Here is a 25720-nt window from a genome sequence, read left to right on the forward strand (position 1 = left end):
TGGTGTACAATAGATTACATAGTTAAATAAAATAATTATATTATGAATATATGATAAATTTACAATGCAAAGTTTGAGATTTTTGTATTGATCACAATTATTATGTAATATATACTAAAAATATTAAAACGTTTAATTTGATGATTATAAATTTTTTATTAGTATTATAATAATATTATAAAAATTTAAAGATAATATTTTTCTTCTTTTACATAATCATTTTAAATTAAATATAATTATAGTCTCATTGTAAATATCGATAATTTGTTAATGATTTTTTTTTTATTTTTAACTTCTTAATTTCTTATTTTAGTTAATTGTTTTTTATAAAATTTTATTTTTAGTTAAAATTATAAATAAGTAAAATAAAAAATTTTAAATTTATATAAACTCTAAAATTAAAAATTTTAAATTTATATAAATTTTAAATTAATTTAAATAATAAAAATATAATTATAAATTTAAGGAAGGATGAATATTTTCATAAAAGTTAATATTGCTCCTCTTTACACATTTATATAAAATGTAAATTTAAAATATCTAATATATATGAAAAGTATAAAAAAATATAAGTATAAAATCAATTATATAACTAATTTTAATTTAACACGAAATTGATTTAATTAATTTTAATTTGATACAAATATAATTTAATTAATTTTAATTTATGCGAATGACCAAATTCAGATTAATTTTTAGCGAAGAATTATATCTGAATTAAAATAGTAAAATTTTTATTGGTTCCTTTACCACTCTAGTGTTCTTCAATTCGTGACCCAAAACGTGCACGCCCCTGGCAAAAGTGGCCTCAATAGTAACTGGCTCGGGAACAAAGTAGGAACCGTGAAAGCCTTCTACCCGTATAATTGCCAGCTCGACCTCAACTCCATTACAGCTTCCCTTGCTTTTCTGGCAAATTCTCTCCGGAAATTTTGATCATAATAATTCTAGCCACTACTCTTATGCAAAGATTACAAAAACCAAAAAAAAAAAAAAAATTAAACAAACCCGCTAATCATCTTCGTCTTTTAGTGAAATTTGTTTTGGATCGGAGTGCCGGCAGGTGGTTTCCATCGGATGCTGTGTTTGGTCTGATTTGAGTTCACTCGGAGTCGGAAAATGAATTGTAATCAATGCCGTGATTGAATTCCGACGAACTTATTATTATTATTTTTTTATTTAAGCTCTGATTCCACAATCATGTGGCTTTCCTTTTGGAGATCCAGAGATCGATTCTCCTTGGATGAACTCAGGTTTGTTTTCTTCCGCTCTGAATTTTACTTGGAAATTTCATGTTATGTTGTTTTCGTTATTTTTTTACTGGTTAGTGTGCTAAATTGCAATTGGGGAAAGTATATACAGTGATTGTTTGCGTGTTAGAGCCGATAATTGGTAGTTGAATCTTTTGTTTACCATTCTTAAACCTGTTTTTCATTGCTTTTGGAGTGCTTCTCATGGATGCTTTCCCAGCCAGCTTCTAGTTCATTGCTTTGTGGTGCGTGAAAGGCTCTTCAAAATCAATAACAACTTCTAGTTGTTAGTATTGTGTTTGATGCTTGTGTTGTTGGAGAATTTATAGATCTCCATACTCGAACAATTTCATTTGTTTTGCACTTGGGTTTGTCCCTTTGTTGCCCTTTAGAGCTTTCTTTAGTCATAAAGAATAAGAAGGAATTGGCAATTGTTTTGTAAAGCTTGAGGTTGAATTTGAACCTTGAAATTCCTTAAACCTACAACTAAGGACTGCATCCTCGAATTTGTAATTAAAAATAAAGCTGTTCATTAAGATAATGTTCGGATAAAATCTCAAAATTTGCTGAAAGGTAATTTGATGCAATTTAACTGTGGAATTGTGCAATACTTGTTATATGATAGTGTTCAACCATTCAGTAATGGCCAATCCTGAGTGATTTTGTACCATGGTTTTGGTGTTAAAGGGTTGGGCTCTGTTTGTGTTGCAGACAATGGCTATAATGTTTAGCAATTATTGTTGTGCGGTTACAACTGGTTTTTGCAAGCAATGTAATACAATCCATTTTTTTTTTTTGCTTTGTCAAACCCTAGAATGTTTCATTAAATTTAAAACCCTATCAATACCTACATTAAGTGCCTGTTTGGCATTGAGGTTGGAAAACTAAAACTGCTTTTCAGGAAAAAAGCATTATTTTAGATGTTGAAAAAAGCAGTTTGAAAAAAATTATTTTGTTATTTTAGGATTTGTTTGGCATTGCTGTGGAAACTGTTATTGAGAAAATCTTTTTTTTTAAATATACTAGTTAGAGAGCATTAAAAAATAATTTAAAATTAAATTTGATAAGTTTTAGTCATAAGAATACTAAAATAATAATATAGTTTTTTTCAAATTGATTCAACAATATCTAAAATGGTGTTTTTATTCAGAAAAGCAGTTTGGGCCTTCCAAACTTAATGCCAAACAGGCACTTAGTATTCTTATGACTAAAACTTATCAAATTAAATTTTAAATTATTTTTTAATACTTTTCTAAATAGTATATTTAAAAAAGTGCTTTTCTCAACAGAAGGTTTAACAACAATACCATACAGACCCTAATTAATTAACATTATCTTTCTTGTGTATTTTTTTATATAAATCTGTTTAGACTTTAGAGTGCTTTAACCCTAAACCTATTTTTTCAAAAAATAATTCGAATGTCACCCTTGACGGTCCTTGAACCCTTATAACACTTTATTCATTCATTTATTTGCTTATTATAATACAGCTAGAAAATCCTCCAAACATTCCTTCAAAGAATTTTTTGCATTGTGGCCTACATTGGTCTAGGAAGTTTATTCAACCTTTTCCGTTTATGTCAATTCCGTTATGTTTTAGGATCAAGTTCCACAATTTCATTAGAGTCCAATGTCCTACTCCTTTGTGCCAAGAATAGGCAAAATTTTTAATGCCTAAAAGCATACATTTATGCAAGGGCGTGTGTGGCCCAATGGCATCCTGACATATCTCAGGGATTATAATGATTTATATTTCTTTTAGGTTAAATTTTTGTCCTACTTTGTGCAGATATTTAACTGATCAGCTCCAGAAAGTTCAAATTGTAAATGAGGTTAATAAGGTGATTGATAGCTATTTTCTTCTTCCTACTTTAACTGATTGCTATCATTATCATGTTTTCCCCACTTGTGTATAATATTACCAAAATTGTTTTGCATTTCTAAGGATTTTGTGATTGAGGCACTGAGGTCAATAGCAGAGTTGATAACTTATGGTGATCAGCATGATTCAAACTATTTTGAGTGAGACTTCTTAATACTCGGTGTTCATTTCAAATTTGTGTTTGGTTATCAGTATTAATGCTTTTCTTGCCTGTAGATATTTTATGGAGAAGCAAGTCATGGGGGAGTTTGTACGAATTTTAAAGATCAGCAGATCAGTGACTGTTTCTCTTCAATTGCTACAGACAATCAGCATTATGATTCAGAATCTTAAAAGTGAACATGCCATATGTAAGTTGGTTATTGAAAATGTACTTCCTTGCGTAGGCTCTTTTGCTTATTTTATTTTATAAAATTTGCTTCCAAGGCAAGGTGGATTCTCTTACTTAACTTTCCTCTGGAAAATTTTGCAGACTACATGTTCAGTAACGAACACATTAACTTCTTAATTACTTATGCATTTGATTTTCACAATGAAGAGCTATTGTCTTACTACATTTCATTCTTAAGGTGTGTTGTCTATCTTCTAAATTGTCCTGGTTGTAGTTGACCATCTCTTTATATTTTTGTTTTTGAATCTTGACTATTATATTTTGATGGCCTTTTTTTGCTGATTACAAATGGTATGTTTTCTGATTCATGAAGGGCAATAAGTGGAAAGCTGAACCGGAACACTATTTCTCTGCTTGTAAAGACTCATAATGTAAGTTTGTATTTTTCAATTCTGTTTTGATTGTTCTATGCAATTTTTTTTTTACTCTCTCTCTTTGTGTGTGCGTGTGCGTGTGTGTGTGTGTGTGTGTGTGTGTGTGTGTGTGGTGTGTGAATGAGGCTAATTTTCCAATTTGTTTTATCTTGTCTAAATGGTTTTCATAGTGTATATTGAAAATATTCATCTTAAGTTTTGGAAGATTTGTACAAATGCTACTAAAGTAGAGACATGGTGTACATTCTGCTTTGATGTTCACCACATAATTTGTTTTGCACTCTAAAGTATCTCTTTTGTTCAGGTTGTTGAGGTTCAATTTGCGCAAATAACATATTGAGCAGTTAAACATTGTTATTTTTTCATTCTGTAGTATTACATGCTGTCTTACAATTATTGCAAGTATGGTTATATGAGTTTGGTGCCTACTGGCAAGTAATTCAACTGGGATACTACCCTTGCTTTATCCACCCTAAAACTGAATCAAATCCAAAACTGAAAGTGAATAGGACTTTTTGACGCTTATGCATCAATCTCCCTGGGTTAGAGAAAAACTCAGCTTTAATGAGAAAGCTTGGAGATATTTTGCATCGATGTCTGGATCAATTCGTTTCAGCTTCTGAGTAATCCAAGTGCTTTCAGTTGCTGGTCTACCAAGCCACTTCACCAAGAATCTTCTACATGCTGTCATGTCTAGATCAGACTTCTTTGACATCTAACCACAACAAAGATAGAATCAAATCTGTTTGCTAACCTTAGAATTCCCAAAACTATATCCATACTCAATTGAATCTATCGTGTATACGGTTTAAATAAATATATTTGCTAATTCTATCATTATAAATCATATGTATATTATTTAAAATGAAATAATTTCGCATCTCCAAATGTTTAAATTACTAATTCAATATTAGAGAAATATATTATCTATTTGCGTGCAATAGAAAAATTTCAAAACATTATATGATATTCATTTAAACGAAATAATAATTTTGAATTCAATGTCTCTTATATGATTAAGTGTGCGTAAAAAAATGTTTTAACAATTTTATATTTTTTATGCAATAACTAAATACAATATATATGTAATATTTTCCAATTAATTACATGCATATTCAATTTCAATTTATATAATCTTTCCTAAATTTCATAATTCAATCTATACCTATTTCTTAAAAAAAAAAAAAAAAAATCACTTGGCTTATTTAACATTAATATGATTTTTTTCTAAAGGGAAAGAAAAATAAAAGAACTAAATTAAAGAAGCAAAAGTTTAACAACTAACCATGTTCTCAATTTCAAGTAATCTAAAATGCTTTGCCATTCCAAATGAGTTTGCTAGCTCATATGCATTTGAAGTCAGCACATTTTCATTGTTAATTGCAGTTTACATTTTGACACTGTTTTGTTTTATTTTTTTGGTCTAAACCTGTTATTCTTGTGAATGGAAAAGGATAATTTATTCTCTAGAAAATTAGACAACTTTATGATAAGCAGGGAAACAATAGTATTGAATTTCATATAATTCTAGCTAATAATTATGAGTGAAAATTTATTAACATTGGTATATAAAAAAAATTATATTGTTACAATTAAAGTCGCTATAAAAAATACTAATAATAACTAGCACAAATGTAACACAAATGTAACAATTAAATAGTTAAATAAGTTTTAAAAAAATTAAAATGAACTTAAAAATAAGTTAAATTGTATATAAATTATATTTAAATTGTTGAATTAAAATTATAGAAAAGTACTTAAAAAACACATAAAGAAAAAGGGTATTTGAGAGTGGGGTGGGTGGGTGGGGTGCGTGGTGGACTCATTGAGGGGAGGTAGCGTTGGGTGGATTAGCATACTTGTGCAAAAAGAGTAAACAATCTTAAAGAAAGTTAATAGGAATTAAAAATAAACTTATAGGAACAGTGTTGAAGTTTGTTAAACTAAAATAAAAAGCATCTAAAAGAAAAAGGTGTTTGGGAGGGGTAGGTGCATAGTGGAGTTGTGGATGGGGTATTGGATGAACAGGCACTCTAGTGAAAATGAGTAAACAAATTTAACAATATTTATTAAAAAAATAAAAAAGAAATAAAAAAAGAGAGTAAAAAAATACCTATCTGTTCCTATGCACCGTTCATAGGAAAAATGCCAAGGATTCAACTATTTTGTGTGTGTGTGTGTGTGTGTGTATCAAAATAAACCACAACAAAAGCATTCAAGAAACACACACACACACACACACACACACACACACAATGTTATCAAAATAAACCGCAACAAAAGCTTTCAAGAAAGGCTCGAGTTCTTCCATCACAACCCTCATGAATATGCTTGGCACATTGGAACGGCTAAATGGCATTACCAACCATTCCAATGTACCATTTGGTGTTTTGAAAGTTTTCTTTCATTCATCTCGTCTTCTCATTTTAATTTGATGATATTTGCTTGTTAAATATATCTTGGAGAACACTTTATAAACAACTAATTGAGTAAGTATTTTTTTTCCAATTGAGGAATAGGAAAATGATAATTGACTATAAATTTGTTTATAGCATGACTGTCTACATACATCCTTCATAAGCCATCTTCTTTAGGAGCCAATAAAGCTGGGCAAGCACAAGGACTTTTTACTTTCGCCCACCAAACCATTCTTCAATAACTCCTCAACTTGTCTTTGTATCTCAGCTTGCTACATTGGTGGCAGATTTGGTAAAGATGCTCCAGGTACCAAATCGATGAGGTGTTGAATGGTCCATAGAGGTGGTAAACTTCACTAACCAACTCTCTGAATTCCTATAATAGCTGCTGAATTTCATTGGGATATTGAGGTGATTCCCTAATCTAGTCACTCTCCAATAGCTTATTTACTAAAGCATACATGACTCCCATTTCACTACTTTCAACTTCAAACCATTTAGCAGACAAATACCCTTCAGTTTTGTTGGCTGTAGGACTCAGTAGGACTCCATATTGTCAATTTCTTCTCCTCTTCCTTAATAAGTTATGGAATATACATCTTATTGTCTTTGTAGAAATAATAAGTATTAGACTTCATCTTATGTTCCATGTCATGATCAAGCAACCATGGTCTACCAACGAGAATATGACCAACATCGATTGTTACAATATCACATAAAGCCTCATCATTCCTAGTTACTGCCCATAGTGAATTTTACCAAACATTGAGAAGTTACCGGTATCTTTTGCCCTTTCTTGAGCTACCCAATTTTGTAGGGATGAGGATGTTTATTCGTAGGAAGCTTCAATTTGTCTACATCCTCTTCTGAGATGATATTCTCCATGCTTCCTCTGTCAATGACAGATAACACTCATACCCTTCTCAAAGTGTGCCAAAGGTACTACACCTCCTCCAATCTTCCTCTTTGTCATTGTTTGTTTTATGTCATCACTCTTTCACTCCATGAAGCACTCCCCTTGTGCTGGATGAATGTCAACTTCCTCTAACTCCTCATCAAACCTCATCAACGTTATTATAAATTGATTCCAAATCTTCCTCAAATTCTGCGAGGTTCACTGTTCATTGTGGGCAAGCAAAAGAAGTGTGTCCCTTTGCTTCACAAGTAAAACATCGAATCTGGGTATTGCTGCCTCCTTTAGTTGTGGAAAAACCAAAATTGTTTTGTCCACTGTAAGGCACTATACTCTTGTCTTTATCACTCTTTTCAGCATTGGTTTCACCCCATTATTTTTTTTGTTGGTTGCAGCAGCCCCTTGGTAATTTCATTTAGTTGTTTGATAGCTACATTCTGCTGAAGAATTGTTTTGCCAATTGGCTTCATGTAAGGACTTTCTAGCACCATAGCGTGAACTTGCTTTTCAGCTGCTAAAGCATATTGGCAAGTATCCTATATGTTGTACAAATGAATTGCTCCCATATTGTCTCTAATAGAGTGATTTGAACCTGCAAGATAACAAGAAGTAATTTGTACGTTACTCTCAGATAATCCAACCTGAATTGATAGGTTATTGAACTCTGCAGCATCTCGAGTTTCATCATTTTTGCACTTCTATAGTGGCTAGTATAGTTCATAAAAGTTGTTTTCCTAATTGCCTTGCTTTCACCTAGTTGGTAGCTACAGTAGAAATCTTGTTCTTCTGTGTGTATGTATGACTGTTTCCTGTTCTCTTTTTTTTTTTTTTTTGGGGGGGGGGGGGTGGGGGGTTTTGCTGTCTATGTTCGTGTGTAGTTTCTTGGTATTTTTCTTACTCCTTTGTGAATGTAGGAAGTAGTAGTCTCTTTTCCACTGTATGTTGAGGCAACACGGTTTGCTTTTCATGAAGAAAATATGATTCGCACTGCCGTACGTGCTTTGACGTTAAATGTTTATCATGGTGAGTTACTTTTTGCTCCTGTTATTTTTCTCTCTTCATGTAATCATGTCTCATCTGTGGCAAGTCTTAATTTCAAATTTCCTCCCGTTTCAGTTGGAGATGAATCTGTGAATAGATTTGTTGCCAAGTCTCCTCATGCTGATTATTTTTCAAATCTGGTTACATTTTTTCTGAAGCAGTGCATTGATCTGAATGCATTGGTCTCTAAAGTTCTAAAGTAAGAGTTGCGATAATTTCACTTCTTATGAAAGTAAAACGTTGTATGTTGTATATTTCCTAACCGATATTGTTTGGTTTCTGAGACAGAAACTCTGACCCAGATGGAACCACCATGATCCTTGTTGCTGTGGATGAAATTGAGGACAACCTCTACTATTTTAGTGATGTTATTTCTGCTGGGATTCCTGATGTTGGAAGGTTAATAACGGACAAGATGTTGCAATTTTTGATAATTCCATTTCTTCTTCCATCTTTACGGCTGGATGTTGTAAATGTAACGATCTTGATCTTTTTGCATGTTTTCATTCATTCATTCATTAATTTTTCTCGAGCCTTGACTGCTTTTCTAATAGATTTTTGAAGCACCTTTTGATTGTTCTTGCTTAACCTCTGTAGCATGTAAATTCAGGAACAGATTGGTGCTATCACTTCTCTCTATCTACTTTGTTGCATCTTACGAATCGTTAAGATAAAAGATTTGGCAAATACCATTGCTGCTGCCCTCTTCTGTCCCGCAGAGGTCTTCATTCCAAAATCTGAAGCTAAGCTTAATGGTCATGTGTCTGGTCATAGTTATATGAATGAAATCCAACAGTCGGAAGGAGAGAATGTCACTGAGGTTGATGCTTGTCCAAAAGCGTCTTTGCCAGCCTTGGCTGGTTCATCGCAAGTTCATCCTGAAGATGCCACACAAAATGACTTTGTTAGCTCACATGGGCCTTTGAGGTAAGAAATGATACTTGCCTTTCATTACGATCACAGTTAAAAGATAAAAAAATGTTTTTTTTTTTTTTGTTGCCTTTTCTTTTAGTACATTGGAATATGAAATGAATTATGTAGTAGGGTGTAGCTTCCCCTCCTTACTCCAGTCCACTTAGGGGAATTCTAACTTGAAACTTCTAGTGGAGATCACATCCTTTATTGTTGGGTTGTCCCTTAGTGGACTTGTTTGTTACTTTGTTACTAAGATATATTGTAATATGAAGATTTTATCAACTATGACTTTTCTATGCGTAGAATTCTGTGGCAGTATAATTGATTGGAAACCAAGTCTCTTTTCCTGTGCCATGGCAACTAGCTCCCAACACTTACCCCACATTTGGGCGAAGGTTCCACCCAAAATCTTCTGTTTTTCTAAATGATTAAGAGAGTTGTATCAATCTTTACTTCTTTGATTCTAAGTTATCAAGTATTACAGGTGGCAATTTTTGACTTGAAAGCCTGATTGAACTTACGTTAACACCAAAATGACCATAAAATTTGAGGGTAGAACCTGCTCGAACCTGGAACAACAAATTTTCATATGAAAAGTTTTTTAGATTGGGAAATTGCAAAAAACCCTAAAAACAAATGAAAGATTAAAAAAAAAAAAACTAACATAATATTAGAATTATAAAAATTCCCAAAAATAATTAAAAAATGACTGCTAATGAATTCCCAAAACTTGACAAATAAGGTAAGCAAAACCACTTAAAATTTGAGCTGATAGGCAGCACCAAAAACAACCTAAACCTGCCTTAAGAGAAGTGTTACCAGAATCAACCTGATTTTGCCAAGAAAAAAATGTGATACCTGCAATGACATGAATCTGAAATGACCCAACTCTAACTTGCCAACCCTGTGCAACCTCATTGCTATATTTTTCAATGGACAATTACAGGTTTTTTTTGCTACCCTTGAACCCTTCTGAATTCTGGGCATAGATTTTGTCTTTCAGTCTGAGATTTTGTTGTTGCAATTGTGAGTAGTCCTATGTTGGATGTCCATTGCTTTTCTCAACAGATTGTCTTGTATCTTATGTTGATTATTTGTTGGCTTGGCTTGAGATGCTATAAATTGTTTCTGCACTAAGCACACATTGAAAATGGTGAAGAGATAAAAACAATATAGTAACTTTTTCTACCTTAAATAAATATGAACTTGAGCCAATGGTGATGGCAATAAGGAAAGAAAACTTTGTCTTGTCAAACTTCTCTTAGTTTGGAATGGACCTCTTTTTAAAACCATACTAGCAGTGGGCCTTCTTTTAAAGTGATATTTAAGTTAGATTTAACCTTTTTATTTTTTATTTTTTCCAAATAAGAAGGAATACTGGTTCTTTTATATAAAAAAAATATTGTTTGTATTCATATTCATTTTTGTAGTGTTGACTTAATAGTCAATTTTACTTTGCTATTAGTCAATGATGACTGGGAAATCATAAATTCTTTTAGATGTTGTCAGTATTAATATTTGTTCATTTAGTTAAATATACATTAAACTATGAATTTGAGTCATTTGGCTAATTTTTCAAAAAAAATTAAATACATTCTGATATGTATTGATACTGTGATTGTGACTGATTATGTTGAAACCGTGACTGAAATTGACATGGAATTACTAGCTGTCACCTGGAAAAGTTACTTCCCATAGGAACCTCTCTTCTATGCTTTCTACATTTTATTTTTATTTTTTTTGCCCTCCACTTATTCCGTTTTCATTGTTACATGATGCTAATTGTTGGAGAGAAAAATTCTTTATTTCTATATATCAAAAACTTTGTACACTTCCTCCTATTTATACAATGATTTTAGAACGAAAAAAAGAAACCTAGATACATTAGAAGACTAATCACAGAAGGAAAAAAGCAATTACAATTACATACAAACTCTACAATGATTGAAACACTCCTACAGGGAATAAAATACAGGATTCCAACACTCCCTCTCAAGTTGGTTCATGTATGTTACACATGCTCAACTTGCAGAACAAAGTATAGAATGATTTACTGCTTAATCCTTTAGTAAACACATTGACCACTTGTTTCTTTGAAGTAACATGAGAGACACTGAAAGATCCATCCACTATTTTCTCATTTATGAAGTGTCGATCAATCTCTATATACTTAGTTTGATCATGTTGAACTATACTGATAATAGCTTTGTTGTCACAGAACAAGGACAAACTGTTTGTTTCTAATAGTCTCATTTCCTCTATCAATTTTCGTAACCACAGTAACTCACAAATACCCTGTGCCATAGCTTTATATTTCGCTTCTGCACTGGATTTTGCTATTACATTCTGCTTCTTACTTCTCCAAGTGACTAAATTGCCACCAACAAAGGTACAATAACCTGATGTTGACCACCTATCATCAAGAGATCCAACTCAATCAGCATCTGTAAAGGCTTTTAATTGGAGGTGGCCATGCTTTGAAAAAAGAAGTCCCTTTGCTAGTGTAGATTTTAAATACCTTAAGATGTGGAAGACAGCCTCTAAGTGAGGTTTTGGAGGATCGTGCATATACCGACTCATTAAGCTTATAGCATGTGCTATGTCTGGTCTAGTATGAGAGAGATAAATCAATCTCTCAACTAACCTCTTATATCTCCCTATGTCAACTGACTCCCCAACTTCTGCTTGCAACTTATGATTAGCTTCAGTAGGAGATTCTGTTGGTTTACATCCCAACACACCAGTCTCATCTAAGAGATCCAATATGTACTTTCTTTGAGAAATAAAAATTACTTTGTCTGAGTTGGCAACTTTTATTACCAGGAAGTACTTTAATTTACTGAAGTCTTTAATTTCAAATTCCTGGGCCAAGCGTTTCTTTAGATGAGCAATTTCTTCTTTATCATCTCCTGTTGCAGCTATATCATCAACATAGACAATAAGCATTGTGATCTTCCCTCTACAATGTTTCATAAATAGAGTGTGATCAGCATTGCTTTGATGATACACAAAGGAAATCATGGCCTTACTAAACTTGTCAAACCATGCTCTTGGTGGCTGCTTCAAGCCATACAATGCCTTCTTCAATCTAGGTGCTTTTTCTTTGGTCTTTTCATCCTCAAATCCTAGAGGAATCTCTATGTATACCTCCTCTTCTAAATCTCTATGCAAAAATACATTTTTAACATCAAACTGCTATAGGTCCCATTCAAGGTTTACAGCACATGATAGCAAGATTTTGATAGTATTCATCTTTGCAAAAGGGGCAAAGGTCTATTGATAATCTACCCCATATGTCTTAGTAAAGCCTTTTGCCACTGGTCTAGCCTTATATATTTCAATGGAACCATCTGCTTTATGCTTTACAATAAACACTCATTTGTATCCAACTAGTTTCTTTTCCAATGGAAGATTAACAAGATCCTATGTCTCATTTTTTGCCAAAGCCTTTATGTTTTTAACCATTGCAGCTTTCCATTTTGGATCAAGGTATAATTTTTTCCAATCCTGTGGGATAGAAATAGAAAAAACAGACAAGACAAAGGCTCTATAGAAAGGAGATAAAGAATCATAAGAAACAAACTTGGATATAGGATTTTTGGTGCAAGCCTTAACCCTTTTTCTGTGAGCAATGAGTATACCAAGATCATCAATAGAAGAATTAAAATCAGATTGAGTATTAGAAGAAGGAGTCTTACAACATAATTCTTCAGGCTCAGAATGTGCATGAGCTGAATCCAGGGGTTCTGACTGATTAGGTGTATCATGCTCAATGACTGTATCTATCTTATCACGATGAGTATAAATTCTTAAATTCAGTCTATTCAGTAACTCTGTACGTTGAGGAGAAACTGGCCTATCCTCACTACTCTTATTCTCAATACTCAGATTAGATTTAAGTTTAAGAATCTCCCCTTGAAAAGGAGTAGGCAAAGTAACTTCTTTCTTATTGTTCTCCTCCTAAAGAGGTAATTAGAAATAGGGTTCAGATTCCCTAAAGTTAAAACCATGGTTACAAAATATTTCCTTGAAGGAGGATGATAACACTTATACCATTTTTGAGTACTAGAATAACCTATGAACAAAGCAAACACACCTAAACACTCTTGGAGGAACAGTATAAGAACTCTTACTTTTAAGAACTTCCAAAGGACTCTTAAAGTTTTGTATGTGAAGGGGCATCCGATTGATAAGATATGCTGTAGAAAGAACAACATAGCCCCAGTAAAACTTGAAAAGATTCATTGTGAACATAAGGGATCTAGCCACTTCAAGTAAATGCCTATATGCATTAGTATTCACACAACTAGTTTGATATAGGATCAATCTAAATAAGATTGGAAAACTTTGTTCATTTACTCAGTCTCATTGTCGGTTCTCAGAATTTTGATATGTGCATTAAACTGGGTGCAAATCATTTTATGAAATTGTTGAAAACATGAAAATACTTCATTCTTAGCTCTCAACAAATAAACTCACATCAATCTAATGCAATAATCAATGAAAGTAACAAACCATCTATAACTAGATAAAGAGACCGTTTGAGCAGGTACATTAGAATGAATAGTCATAAAAAGAGTCAAAACTTTATTATTTATTGAAGGATAAGAATTCCTTGTGTGTTTAGCAAGTTCACAAGCATCACAGTCTAATAAATCTTATTTGTATTGTCTAAACAAAATGGGATATAATCTTTCTAAGGTTGAAAAAGCTCATGCCATTACTAATCTGAAATACAGTTTCCAATGTGTTAGCTTTCTACTTTTTTTGCCCTAATCTTGTTGTCATTATGTTATGAATTTTGTTTTATGTGTGCTTTATTATTATTATTTCCTTTCTAATTGTTTTATTGTGATGATCATGACATTTCTAGGGATGTCTTACTTTCGTACATTACAAATGGCAATGATCTACAAGTTCTGGGTTCCTTGAGTGTGCTGGCTACACTATTGCAAACAAAAGGTTTTGGCATTGGGTTTTCCACCTTATGTTGCTATAGATTTCTGTTCCTGTCATCTCATTGAATATATATATATTTATTTATTGTTTTGTAGAGTTAGACGAAACCATGCTAGATGCGCTTGGTATTCTGCCTCAACGCAAGCAGCATAAGAAACTGTTGCTGGTGAGTTTTAGGAATAGATTTTCCTGATGATTTTGACAGCAGTAGTGTTGAGTTTATAGTACCGTAGTCAATCTGTGAATGTTAACAAATGTTCTTCTCATCCTCTTGCTGCCAAATTATGAATTTGAATTGCTGTATTTGGAACTTCTGATTGGTACTGGACTACTGGGTAGTAAAACTTTAACACAATTCACAAGCCTATGAAGCATGGATAGTTTTTCACTCCTCATGAATAAGTGACACTCTCAAAATGTGTACAGTGAAAAATTTTATTATTTTTCTAAATGTATGATCTGCATGTTGGGCAATTTTATGACTCACAAATAAGATATGCAATAAATTTTCATGAGGCTGAATAAGAGATTTCAATACCTAATGTATTTGAATTTTTACCATTGGGTTTTCTTAATATTAATTTCTTTATTGTAATTATTAGTTATTACTTGAGAGTGAGCCTTGGCATAATGGTAGGTTGCTTCTTTGTGACCCGTGGTTATGGGTTTGAGTTGTGTGAAAAACCTCACTGCAAAAAAGCAAGAGGAAGGTTGCATGTGATGGAGAACCTTTCCTCAAATCATTTGGGACACCCTATCAATTGTTACCTATTTTTAACATTGCTGCATTAACTACGTAATTTCATGTTTTGTTATGCTTCAATTTGGTGCACTTTTTGGTTTAGTTTAATATAACAGCATTTGTTGTAATTATAATATTTGACATTATGGTGCTTTAATTTTACCATTTGAAGAAAAAAGTACTTGAAATTAATATAATGAATCTATTACTAGAAATGCGACGTACTCCATATTTTGCTTTATTGCAACTCTTACGACCAGATCAGTGTTTATTGATTATATATATACAAACTAAATAATTATTAATAAACTAATAAAATAATAAATACAAACCAACTATAATAAAGTAACATATCTCTAATATAATACAAAATTACTCTTATATTTTATAATTTATCATTTTCTAATAATGCAATTTGCATGTTAGCAGGTCTTGGGTTGATTAGTGACACGAATAATTAAGCGTGTCATAAATGTGTTAAACAGGTTTAGTGGGTCAACTTATGACAAAACACCGTTATTTTGACGTGTCATAAGCGAGTAAACATGATTTCAACACCTCTACGAATAAGGCTAACCCTAGCTCTCTATTTTCGGTTGTCTAAAATTGCCGCCCCTACTTGTGATACATAGCACTTGCTACAATTCTTTTTCTTGCTCTTTATCTTTACTCATAGTTAGATAATGGTAAACATGTTCTGACAAGGGAATGCGTTGATAAAGTGTTTCCCCTCATCTTATATTGCTTTGATGGTGTCCTTTTGGCAGCTCCTACAAAGATTGTGTCTAAGAACCAGTGAACTAAGCAACAATTGTGGCTGGTGGTCCTAAACTGATCAACAAGTCTATATATATATGTAGGGATCAATAATTAGTTTGAGAATTGGTAAAGTTGACACAAAGGAACTTTCTACACAATTGGCTTACACCGAGAATAATGACATGGTGCTTTAAACCAGATTTTGTGGTCTCGTATATTACACAGCCTACCCGTGTGAAATTTGGAATCTACGTGGGTCAGCCATGTGAAGATCAGCTTTTTTTACTTCCTATTTAGTTTTTTAATTCCTGTTTTAAATAGGTTTCTTCTTCCCTTATGATTGTATTTTATTTTTCTACTTAGTTTAGGATTTATAATGTTTATTCCTATTTAATTTAAATTTCCTACTTCAGTTACAATTTATATTTTCCTAGTTAGTAAACATCTATTCCTAATTAGTTTAGGAGTCTAGAATTCTGTACGAACCCCTTAATTCCATTTATTTGAGTTTAGTTTTCAGCAATTAGAATATTCAGCAGAGATATTTTTCTCTCAAACACTTTGTCTATTTGTGAGTGTTGTCTCTCAGCTTTGCTCGACTAATACTTAATTTCAAACTAGTTGGGATATATAGATTCGTTTCTTCTATTCCATTTGGTTTAGGGCTACATCTTCAAAAGACATAAGGCCGCTAAGGCCTTTTTCACCAATTTGCACATCTTAGGTTTGGCTCACGCTTTCTCATCTCCTACAAGCTCAATGTGCTTAACCTTTTGAACTGGTACATTTGTTGGTGAATTTCAAATTTCCTCGATAGGTGCCCCTTTCCATGTTTCAATGAATGTCTTCATCCTTTATGTGGTTCATCCTTGTATTACTGGCTGCACATCCATCCTAGCATTCTTATTTTTGCTATGCTGATCTAGTGCATTTGTTGTCTCTATTGTTTAACACTTTGACATACATCATAGTTGGTCAACTTGTGGCCTATAAACTTTGTCCTTCATCTTAGCTGGTTTTTGTTTTTTATTAGTTTTATTTATTTATTTTATCATGTAGGATTGTTTTTACACTTCTCCACCTGATCACATGGGACTCTATTGCATTGTTTACTTCATTCTTGTTGTTTAATTTATGGTTCACATCCTTCTCTCACCCCCCATCAATTTGTGTAGGGCCTAGATGCTTGAATTGCTTTGTGGGATCTCATTTTATCTATGCTAACTATTTTTCAATCACTCTATCTTTTATTGTTAAAATTGCAATGCATATACTTTGTTTTAATACTGAAAGTGCTCCTTCACCTCTCCAACTTGTTATTAATTCCAAGATAAGTTTCATCTATTAAAATTTAAAACTATCATCTGGAAACATCTTTTATCAAGGGAATCTTGTTGCATGGATTTTGTCAACTCATCTATGATCAAAGCAAAAAATGAGGGCTCAAAGCTGTTCTTGAACATCTTTCATATAACCTTCATTCGTCTAAACATTAGGGAATGCCCCTGCAAACATATTAACAACAACTCTATATATCTGATAAGTGATAAATAATGTTTCCCATTCCAAAATCCACTAAAGAATATTTGTTGGTATTTTGTCACACAAATTCTATAGATCTATAAATGCCATTTGGGGCTATTCTCCGTGAACCCTTTTATCAGAATATCACTGCAAAGGATTATTTTTCAATTTTAACAAAATCTTTTAATTTGTAAAGTTTTTATTTTGCAAAAAAATCCTATCCAATTCTATAATTTATTAATTTAACAACGATTTTGGATGGACCCAAATGGTGGCTATAAATGCAACGCTTATTAAAGTTATTTTATTGGATTGCAAAAATTAAAAGAATTGTTCGGAATAGAAAGTCAAGCCGAGTTATGGGATGGTCATGGTCATTAATTCTTAATTTTTAATTTTTTTAATTAATTTTCCATAGGTTAGTTTTATTGGCAACTATACATTATTATTGAAAGCATTGTTTTTATATGTCACAGTTGCTATTAGCTTGGATATAATAATATTTGAAGAAAATAATTGCATGTTGATTGGCTGAGGAAATCAAATTAAATTTGTCTTCCCCTTCTTTTGCAGCAAGCATTGGTTGGTGAGGGCTCAGGTGAAGATCAACTTTTTGCTTCGGAATTTGGTTCTATTAGAGATAGTTTTAGCAGTGATCTTGATGTCTATCTACAAAAGTTGAAGGTAATCTTGGCACCCTGCCCCCTTTCCTCTTCTCCTTCCCCTTTTTCAGCCAATGTTATCGAAAACTATTACAACTGGTTTGCTTTATAAATTTGATGATTTGGATTATGGATCATTGAAAATTTGGTATGTTAATTAACACCCCATTATGTAAACTACCTTGATCCTAGTTGATAAGAAAATAGACCGAGCGTAACTCATCTCCAAAAACTAGCTCAAGGGGTAGGATTGCCTAAGTCCACATTACCCACATGGTTTACTGAAGTGAGATACTTAACACACCCTCACATGTTCTGGGCTAACACTTGGAGCGTGAAGCACTTATGGGAGGCTTATCATCGGTTAGGGAGGCTCTAATATCATATGGAGAAAATGAATCAGGCCTAACTCAACTCCAAAAACTAGCTTCCGCGGGGCGGCGGCGGGGGGGGGGGGGGGAGGAAGAGGATTGCCTAAGTCTTTATATTTAGCACTTTTGCCTTATACTCGGTTGATGTGGAACAATACATTTCTCTTACATTTCTCTCACTATGCATGAACATTTGGAGTGAAGTTTGCAAGATTGAACACTTGCGGGGTGGGGCGGGGAGGAAGAGGATTGCCTAAGTCTTTATATTTAGCACTTTTGCCTTATACTCGGTTGATGTGGAACAATACATTTCTCTCACTATGCATGAACATTTGGAGTGAAGTTTGCAAGATTGAACACTTGCGGGTGGCCCAACATCGAGACGAGTTGGCTCCGATACTATGATAATAAAATGGATTGAACCTAACTTACTCTTAAAAGCTAGCTTAAGGAGAGAGGATTGCCCAAATCTTTATAAAGGGCACATTACCTACATACCTAATCGATGTGGGATACTTAACAATAGTCGTACAAATTTTATATAATCTCATTATCATTGTGCTACAAATTTTGGGATTTCGATGATCTTTTATACCATGCAAGTAGTTAACATAGCATTTTTAATTAAAACTTTTTTTTTTTAATAGAATTGAAACTAATTTATTATACTCATAAGATATTAGAAAATATGTGGTTACTTTTATTTTATTTATTTATATATATATAATATATTTCAATGGTAAATTCAATTTCAAATTGTGTTTTATGGCTAGGATAATTGCATTTTTTGTATACCATACCATTTGAAGAATCATGTTTTAGACAGTGGTGGATCTAGAAAAATTTTCATTGGGGGCAATGTGTGCAGGCAAACACAAACACAAACACACACACACATATTGATGTACTAAAAAGATATAATTATTTAACTTAAATAAAGGTAATACTTATAACTTAGTTGAGAATTTAGAAAACTAAAAAAATTATAATTATTTTATTCAAATGGGAGCAAGGCAATTCAGTTGGTGGAGGCAACTAAGCTAATTCAGTAGGGGCAATTCAAAATTTATAACCATAATTTATACGGGATTAGTGGGGCCAATGGGGGCAATTGCCTCCCCCTCACTCTGAATCCACTAGTGTTTTTAGTCAAGGATGTTCTATTTTCCCTTTTTGATTCTATGTACAAGAGAGATCCATGCTCTTAAGTAATTTTGCTCTAGAAAATGCTCATTGGGGCCCACAAGTTATCGTTACAATGCTTGTGGAGTTTGTTACTCTAGAACTTTCCTTCTTAGCCTCTTTTAGTTAGGGCTTTAATGTATAAACAAGTTTATACTAGTTTGATAGCTGTGATTTATTATTGAATAAATTGCATATAACTCTTTAGGTTTCTCTGCGATTACAAACTAAAACTATACTTTGCTAACGTTACACTCCCCATGAATCCTTCAATCCATTCACAACGGTCAAAGTTCTTATATGTGAATGGTATTATATATATATTCTTAAGGCGCCCTTAGCCTTATGTGCTGGAATTATAATTTTAAATGCATATAAATTTATTTACATGTAAATTTTAGCCTTTAAAAAAGAAAAGAGCAAGAGAGAAATACTGTTAGGGTTGCTTGTTAAGAATTTAGTTATGGGTATGTGTGTAAGGGGTGTGGAGCAAATTTGGGGTAAGATGGAGAAACAGGTGTAGTTTCTTTTCTTTTCACCTTTGGTTGTAATTTACGGGCTCGTCAGAGAGAACCCAGACCTCTTGAGTTTAAGTTACTCAAAAAACTTTGGTTGAAAATTTGATATATTTTTTATTTCATTCTGCCTTCTTAAATAGCAACTGGTGGAATAACCACCTCCTACAAGAGGGAAACTGTAACAGAACATAGGAACGAAGTGAAGGCGTTAGCTCCTAAAACTTTGGAATTGAAATACTAGTAGAAAACATGGGAAAACAAAATACAGGGATTTTGAGAGGATTATGGAATCATGGCTGAATTGCAGTTGTTGTTGACTGGATTTTGACTGCAATAGGCTACTAACATTACTCCCCTCGTCCAAATCATGCTTGTCCTCAAGCTAAAATGCGAGAAGCGTGGCCTTCTTTGTTGGATCAATATTAGGAATTGGCTTAGATTTGACTTTCTCCGCTTCTCTGTCATCAGTTGAGTCAATCCAAAATAATTTCTTACATTGATGACCTTTGATGAATGTCCCATCACAATTAAAGCAGAGCCCTTTTTGTCGTTGCTCTTCTACCTCAGCACTATTCAATTGTTTCACAATTTTGGTGGTGTGAGGCGGTGAACTTCCAATTGTCTGGGTTATATTCAGTGGGTTCTCAAAAAATCACAATTCACTGGGTTATATTCAGTGGGTTCTCAAAAAATCTAGGAGAACGTGTAGACATGCTTTTGCGTTCATACAATTGGACATACTCATGGCTGTTGTCAAGTCCGGAGGTTGATGAAGCTCCATTTCAACTGCAATATACTCCTGTAAGCCCCTAAGATAAAGCTGAATTTTTTGATTCTGGGTGAGTTCTTGCCCTGAAGCAAAGGGCCAAGGGCCTTAAATTTTGTCTGATGATTTGCCACCATACTCGTTTGTTTAAGTTTTGCCAACTCCCTGAATTTGTTGCTCCTATTAGGCCGCCCGAAATGCAAGTGTCTCCCATGAAGGATCTGATGTATCATTTAATAATGAAGGAACCATAGTTGGGTAGTTCCTTCTATGTGAAAGGAAGCTACATTCACCTTTTCCTCCTCCCCAGTTTGCTAGTGACGAAAGAAATACTCGCCGCGGTTGAGCCAATCCAAGGTATCCTTTTAGCCGTTGCAACGAGGGAAATCTAGCTTGGTGAATTTGGGAACCATAGAATTACCACCAAAAGATTCAGAACTTGAAGAACCAGTTGGCCCCTTTCCCTTTGATGTTCCACTGTGACTACTCCCATCTGTTGACAACATTGGCTGTTTGGAACCTGCAAAATCATGAGTAATGGCTTCTAATTTGGAGTTCAATTCCTCTTGCTGTGTTTTGTTGGCAGCTTGCTCTTTGAGGAACAAAGCCAAGATTCTGTTGAGTTGTTGAATGGAATAACCCATAACTTCTGACTTTGATACTAAAATGTTAGGGTCCCTTGCTTTTTACCAAAAATGTGTAAGAAAGAAAAATAATTTCCGTTTATGTATTGTTGAGAAAATAATTCCCAAATCAAAGTAAAAATTACCATGTTGGCAAAGTCAAGCATATTACCGACAGTTTTATAGTTTGGTTTGATATGCCGACTGTTTGAATAGAGGTAATCATAAAGAAAATAATATAGAAATAGTGGGTCTTGTACTGTAATCGAGAATGTTGCTTACTGACATTATGAGTAGCGGTAGAGTGTGGACCAAAGTTATATATGTATATTAACAACAACTAGGTCTTTTATTAAGAAAGCAATTTGGCTCTTCATGCGTAGGAAAAACAGAGAGTAAAACCTTTTTCAAAACCTTTTTATATGAATAAAAAATTTTCTAAAATAAAAGAAAGGTGTCCTATTTAAATTTCTAATCTTGCACTATCAAATGAAAATGCAAACTAGCCTAATTGTGGATACTCAGATTTAGGATGCATATTTAGATTTTTTTTTTTTTTTAATGTGTAAAAGATAAAAAATTAAAAAACCTATATTAAATATATTGAATAAATTGCATACACTGACTTTTCATGTGTAGGAAAAACACAGATTAAAACTTTTTTTAATGACTTTTTTATATAAATAAAAAACTTTCTAAAATAAAAACTTTACAATTCACTCATACACGAAGGACTCCTCACATGCACACCACTCACTTACATACACAGCATCACTTACTTGATTATGTGCTGTACACTCACTCATTTAGACACTAGGACACTCTCACACTCACACTTCGGTGTTTCTCATCTCACTTTGCACTTATATGTGCAACACTTACACTCAACACATATTTATAGTATATGTAAGGCGGTGATGAGCTCCTTATACTTTTCATATGTCGGTGTAAAGGCTTCCATCTAGAATTTTCTGCAACTTTGGGAACTTGAGGCAGTGCTGGGTTTATTCAATACATTGATCTAGAAAAGTGTTGCTAGAATGATCCGTTAAGTTCCTGTTTTGCAAAAAAAGAGTTGTTGCTTTAGATTTAGTATTAAACTCAATATATTGATCCAGAAAAAGAGTTAATAGCCATCTCTAAAATTTTCTGCAACTTTAAAAACTTGAGGGATTTATTCAATATATTTAATATAAGCTTTTTATTTTTTACACATTTTTAACAAAAAAAATAACTTCTAAATGTGCATCCTGAATCTGAGTATCTACAATTAGGCTAGTTTGCATTTCTATTTGATAGTGTAAGAGTAGAAATTTAAATAGGACACCTTTCTTTTATTTTAGAATTGTTTTTATTTCTATAAAAAGGTTTTGAAAAAGGTTTAGCTCTTTGCTTTTCCTACACATGAAGAGCCAAATTGCTTTCTTAATAGAAGACCTAGTTGTTGCTGATATACATATATAACTTTTGGTCCACACTCTACCACTACTCACAATGTCAATAAGTGACATTCCCAAAAACAGTATAAGACCCACTATTTCTATATTATTTTTTTATGATTACCACTATTAAAACAGTCGGCATGTCAAACCTACTATAAAACTGTCAGTAATATGCTTGACTTTGCCAACATGGTAATTTTTACCCTAGTTTGGGAATTATTTTCTCAACAACACATAAACGGAAATTATTTTTCTTACACATTTTTGGTAAAAGCCCTATGGGCTGTGTGTAAGGGGTGTGGAGTGAATTTGGGGTAAGATGGAGAAATGGGTGTAGTTTCTCATCTTTCTACCTATGGTTGTAATTTACGGGCTTGTACCCGAAGACCTTTTGAATTTAAGTTACTCAAAAACTTTTGTTGAAAATTATGATATATATATATATATATATATATATATATATATATATATATATATATATATTTTACCCTCTTAAATAGTAGCTGGTGAAATAACCACCTTCTACAAGAGGGAAATTGTAATAGCATATGGGAACAAAGTGGAGGCACTACCTCCTAAAACTTAGGAATTGAAATACTACTAGAAAACATGGGGAAACTGAATACAGAGATTTGAGAGGATCATGGAATTATGGTTGAATTACAATTGTCGTTGACCTGGGTTGTTCATTTGACTGCAATAGGGTGCTAGCAAATACAAAGAAAGGAGTAATAGTTCAACATATATTTTGAATGGAAGCATCAAAGTCACCATTTGCTTCAATGGAATTTGGCTTTGGTTGTATATTGTAGAGGTTCAATTCTTGGTGAATGTGTAGTGTAATTTTTTTTAATGAGGTTATGTGGCAAGCTTATGCAAACTTGGTGTCTAACAGAGCTGAATGGGAAAAAGGATTCATATAGCTTATCTCACCTAGTTTGGGATCAAAGCTTAGTAGTTTTGTTGTTGACGTGGCAAGCTTAGAATATGCCACGTCATTGGGGTCTAATTGCTTTACCTGTTTGAACCATTTCTGGCAATGGTTCATTGATTATCTGTGCAATTTAAGCAGGTCAAGTGGAGTTTCATGTAAAAGGGCCACAAGCTCAAAGTAGATAGACTATTGGGCTGATTTGCGGTCTAACTAGTGAGGGTGATTGGGATTTGACAACACTATAATTGCAGAGTAAACACCAATTTGAGGATTTGCCCCCTTAAATTGGCAGTGACAGCCGGTTAAGTCCAAATTCGTAAATCAGGGCAAATTGGACATGGAAAATTTGCAAACCAAATCAATTATATCCAAATGTGGTTCAATGTAAATCATAAACCATTAAAGGAATTGAAGCATTGAGTAAAAGAATAAAAATGTTAGGTATTTTACATTTGATCTCTAAGATTTGTCAAAAACTACAAGTTGGTGCCGCTCTTTTGCCCTTTCCTCTCTCAACTCTACCTTCGTTCCTCCTAAAATACCACAACAATGGCATGATACTCGAATAACTCGATCATCACCGCCACCACCAATCAACAAATTTAATCTCATTCCAAAGTTAATAAAAAAATAATAATAATTTCAAAATCAAGTAGTCCTATATCAAAAACACCAAAATCAATAAATCATATCAATTTCAAAATTAAAAAAAAAAAAAATTCAATAAGCAAACAAATCCTCAAAGTCAAAGGTTCTTAAAACCCATTAAACACTGAAAATTTTACTAGTGTACCAACAACACAAAATATTTCTACCATCATTAACTCTACAAGAAAAAGAAACTTAAAACAATTGGCATGTTTAGATCTAGCAGAATTGAAACATCCAAAATTTAGGTAAAAAAAAAAAAAGCAATTAGCAGCAGCAATAATAATAACTAAGCCTTAATCAAAACTAGTTGAGGTTGGTTATGTGGATCCTTTTTTGCCTTTTAGCTCAGACACTAAATCCGCCTCAATTTCGAAAGTTTGTAAATCCTTTCACATCACTTCCCTCCATGTTATCTTAGGTCTTCCTGTTCTCCTTCTCATTCTTTCTCCAACTAACTTATCACACTTCTGTACTAGGATATTTTATTTTCTACGTTGGACATAACCAAATCATCTTAGTCGACTCTTATCTCATTTTATCTCTAATATGTGTTATATACATTCTCTTGTAGATGTGATCATTCCTTATCTATTATTGTGTTATCAGACATCTATATTGACATCCACATTTTTGCCACATTTTTCTTATGGGTATGTTTTATCTTGGTTGCCCAACATTCACTCCTATACAACATAGCTGGTTTGATCACAGTCCTATATAATTTGCCTTTATTTTGTTAGGGGTCGAATAATACACTTGTCGCACCCCTACATTTCATCCATTTCGTGTCGATCATATGGGTTACATCTTACATCACCATCTAAAGCTTCATCCTTCTGTATGATTGAACCTAAATACTTGAATTGATTGCATTTAGGCACTAAAACTCCATCTAAATGAACCTCATCTTCGTTCCTTCTACAGTAGCTAAACTCGCACTGCATATATTGCGTCTTACTTTTACTTAGGTTAAAACCCTTGCTCTTAAGGGTCCTCAACTATTCTAACTTTTGGTTAACTTTTTCAATAGTTTCATCCGCTAAGACAATACCATTTGCAAATAACATGTGCCATGAGACATCATCTTGAATATGATTGGTCATCTCATCCATACCTAAGGTAAACAAGTATGGACTCAAGCTGATCCCTAATGTAAATCCATTATTATGGGAAGCTCATCCGTGTCCACTTTTACTGTCTGTACACTTGTTACTATCCCCTCATATGTGTCCTTGGTAACATTTATATATTTGAGATTGACTCCTTTCTTCTCTAGCACCCACCAAAGAACTTTTCTCGGTACTTTATCATATGCCTTTTCTAGGTCAATGAATGCAATGTGGAGATCCTTTTTTCCTCTCCCTATGTATTTCCATTAATCTTCTTATTAAAAAATGAGCTTGG

At 33.1% G+C, this 25720-nt stretch overlaps 1 protein-coding gene across 4 annotated transcripts in view; it reads left to right on the plus strand.

Annotated features, from left to right (window-relative positions):
• Positions 1–749: 749 nt before the first annotated feature.
• LOC110654288 (protein TRANSPARENT TESTA 9) overlaps positions 750–25720 on the plus strand; it is a 29607-nt gene continuing 4636 nt past the window's right edge. For 2 of the 4 annotated variants that reach the window (XR_002494701.2, XR_009145416.1), the window contains exons 1-13: positions 750–1253; positions 3040–3091; positions 3196–3272; positions 3349–3482; positions 3605–3701; positions 3837–3894; positions 8142–8250; positions 8344–8467; positions 8557–8743; positions 8879–9195; positions 14057–14145; positions 14238–14308; positions 17741–17851. Coding sequence is in view for 2 of the 4 variants with exons in the window: in XM_021810222.2 (XP_021665914.2) it covers positions 1201–1253; positions 3040–3091; positions 3196–3272; positions 3349–3482; positions 3605–3701; positions 3837–3894; positions 8142–8250; positions 8344–8467; positions 8557–8743; positions 8879–9195; positions 14057–14145; positions 14238–14308; positions 17741–17851 (1479 nt within the window). In the remaining 2 variants the exon portion in view is untranslated. The remainder of the gene's footprint in view (positions 1254–3039; positions 3092–3195; positions 3273–3348; positions 3483–3604; positions 3702–3836; positions 3895–8141; positions 8251–8343; positions 8468–8556; positions 8744–8878; positions 9196–14056; positions 14146–14237; positions 14309–17740; positions 17852–25720) is intronic. The other 2 variants (XM_021810223.2, XM_021810222.2) reach the window with 2 other exon arrangements.

The sequence above is a fragment of the Hevea brasiliensis genome, chromosome 17 (genome assembly GCF_030052815.1).
Source record: "Hevea brasiliensis isolate MT/VB/25A 57/8 chromosome 17, ASM3005281v1, whole genome shotgun sequence".
In the NCBI taxonomy this organism is placed as follows: Eukaryota; Viridiplantae; Streptophyta; class Magnoliopsida; order Malpighiales; family Euphorbiaceae; genus Hevea; species Hevea brasiliensis.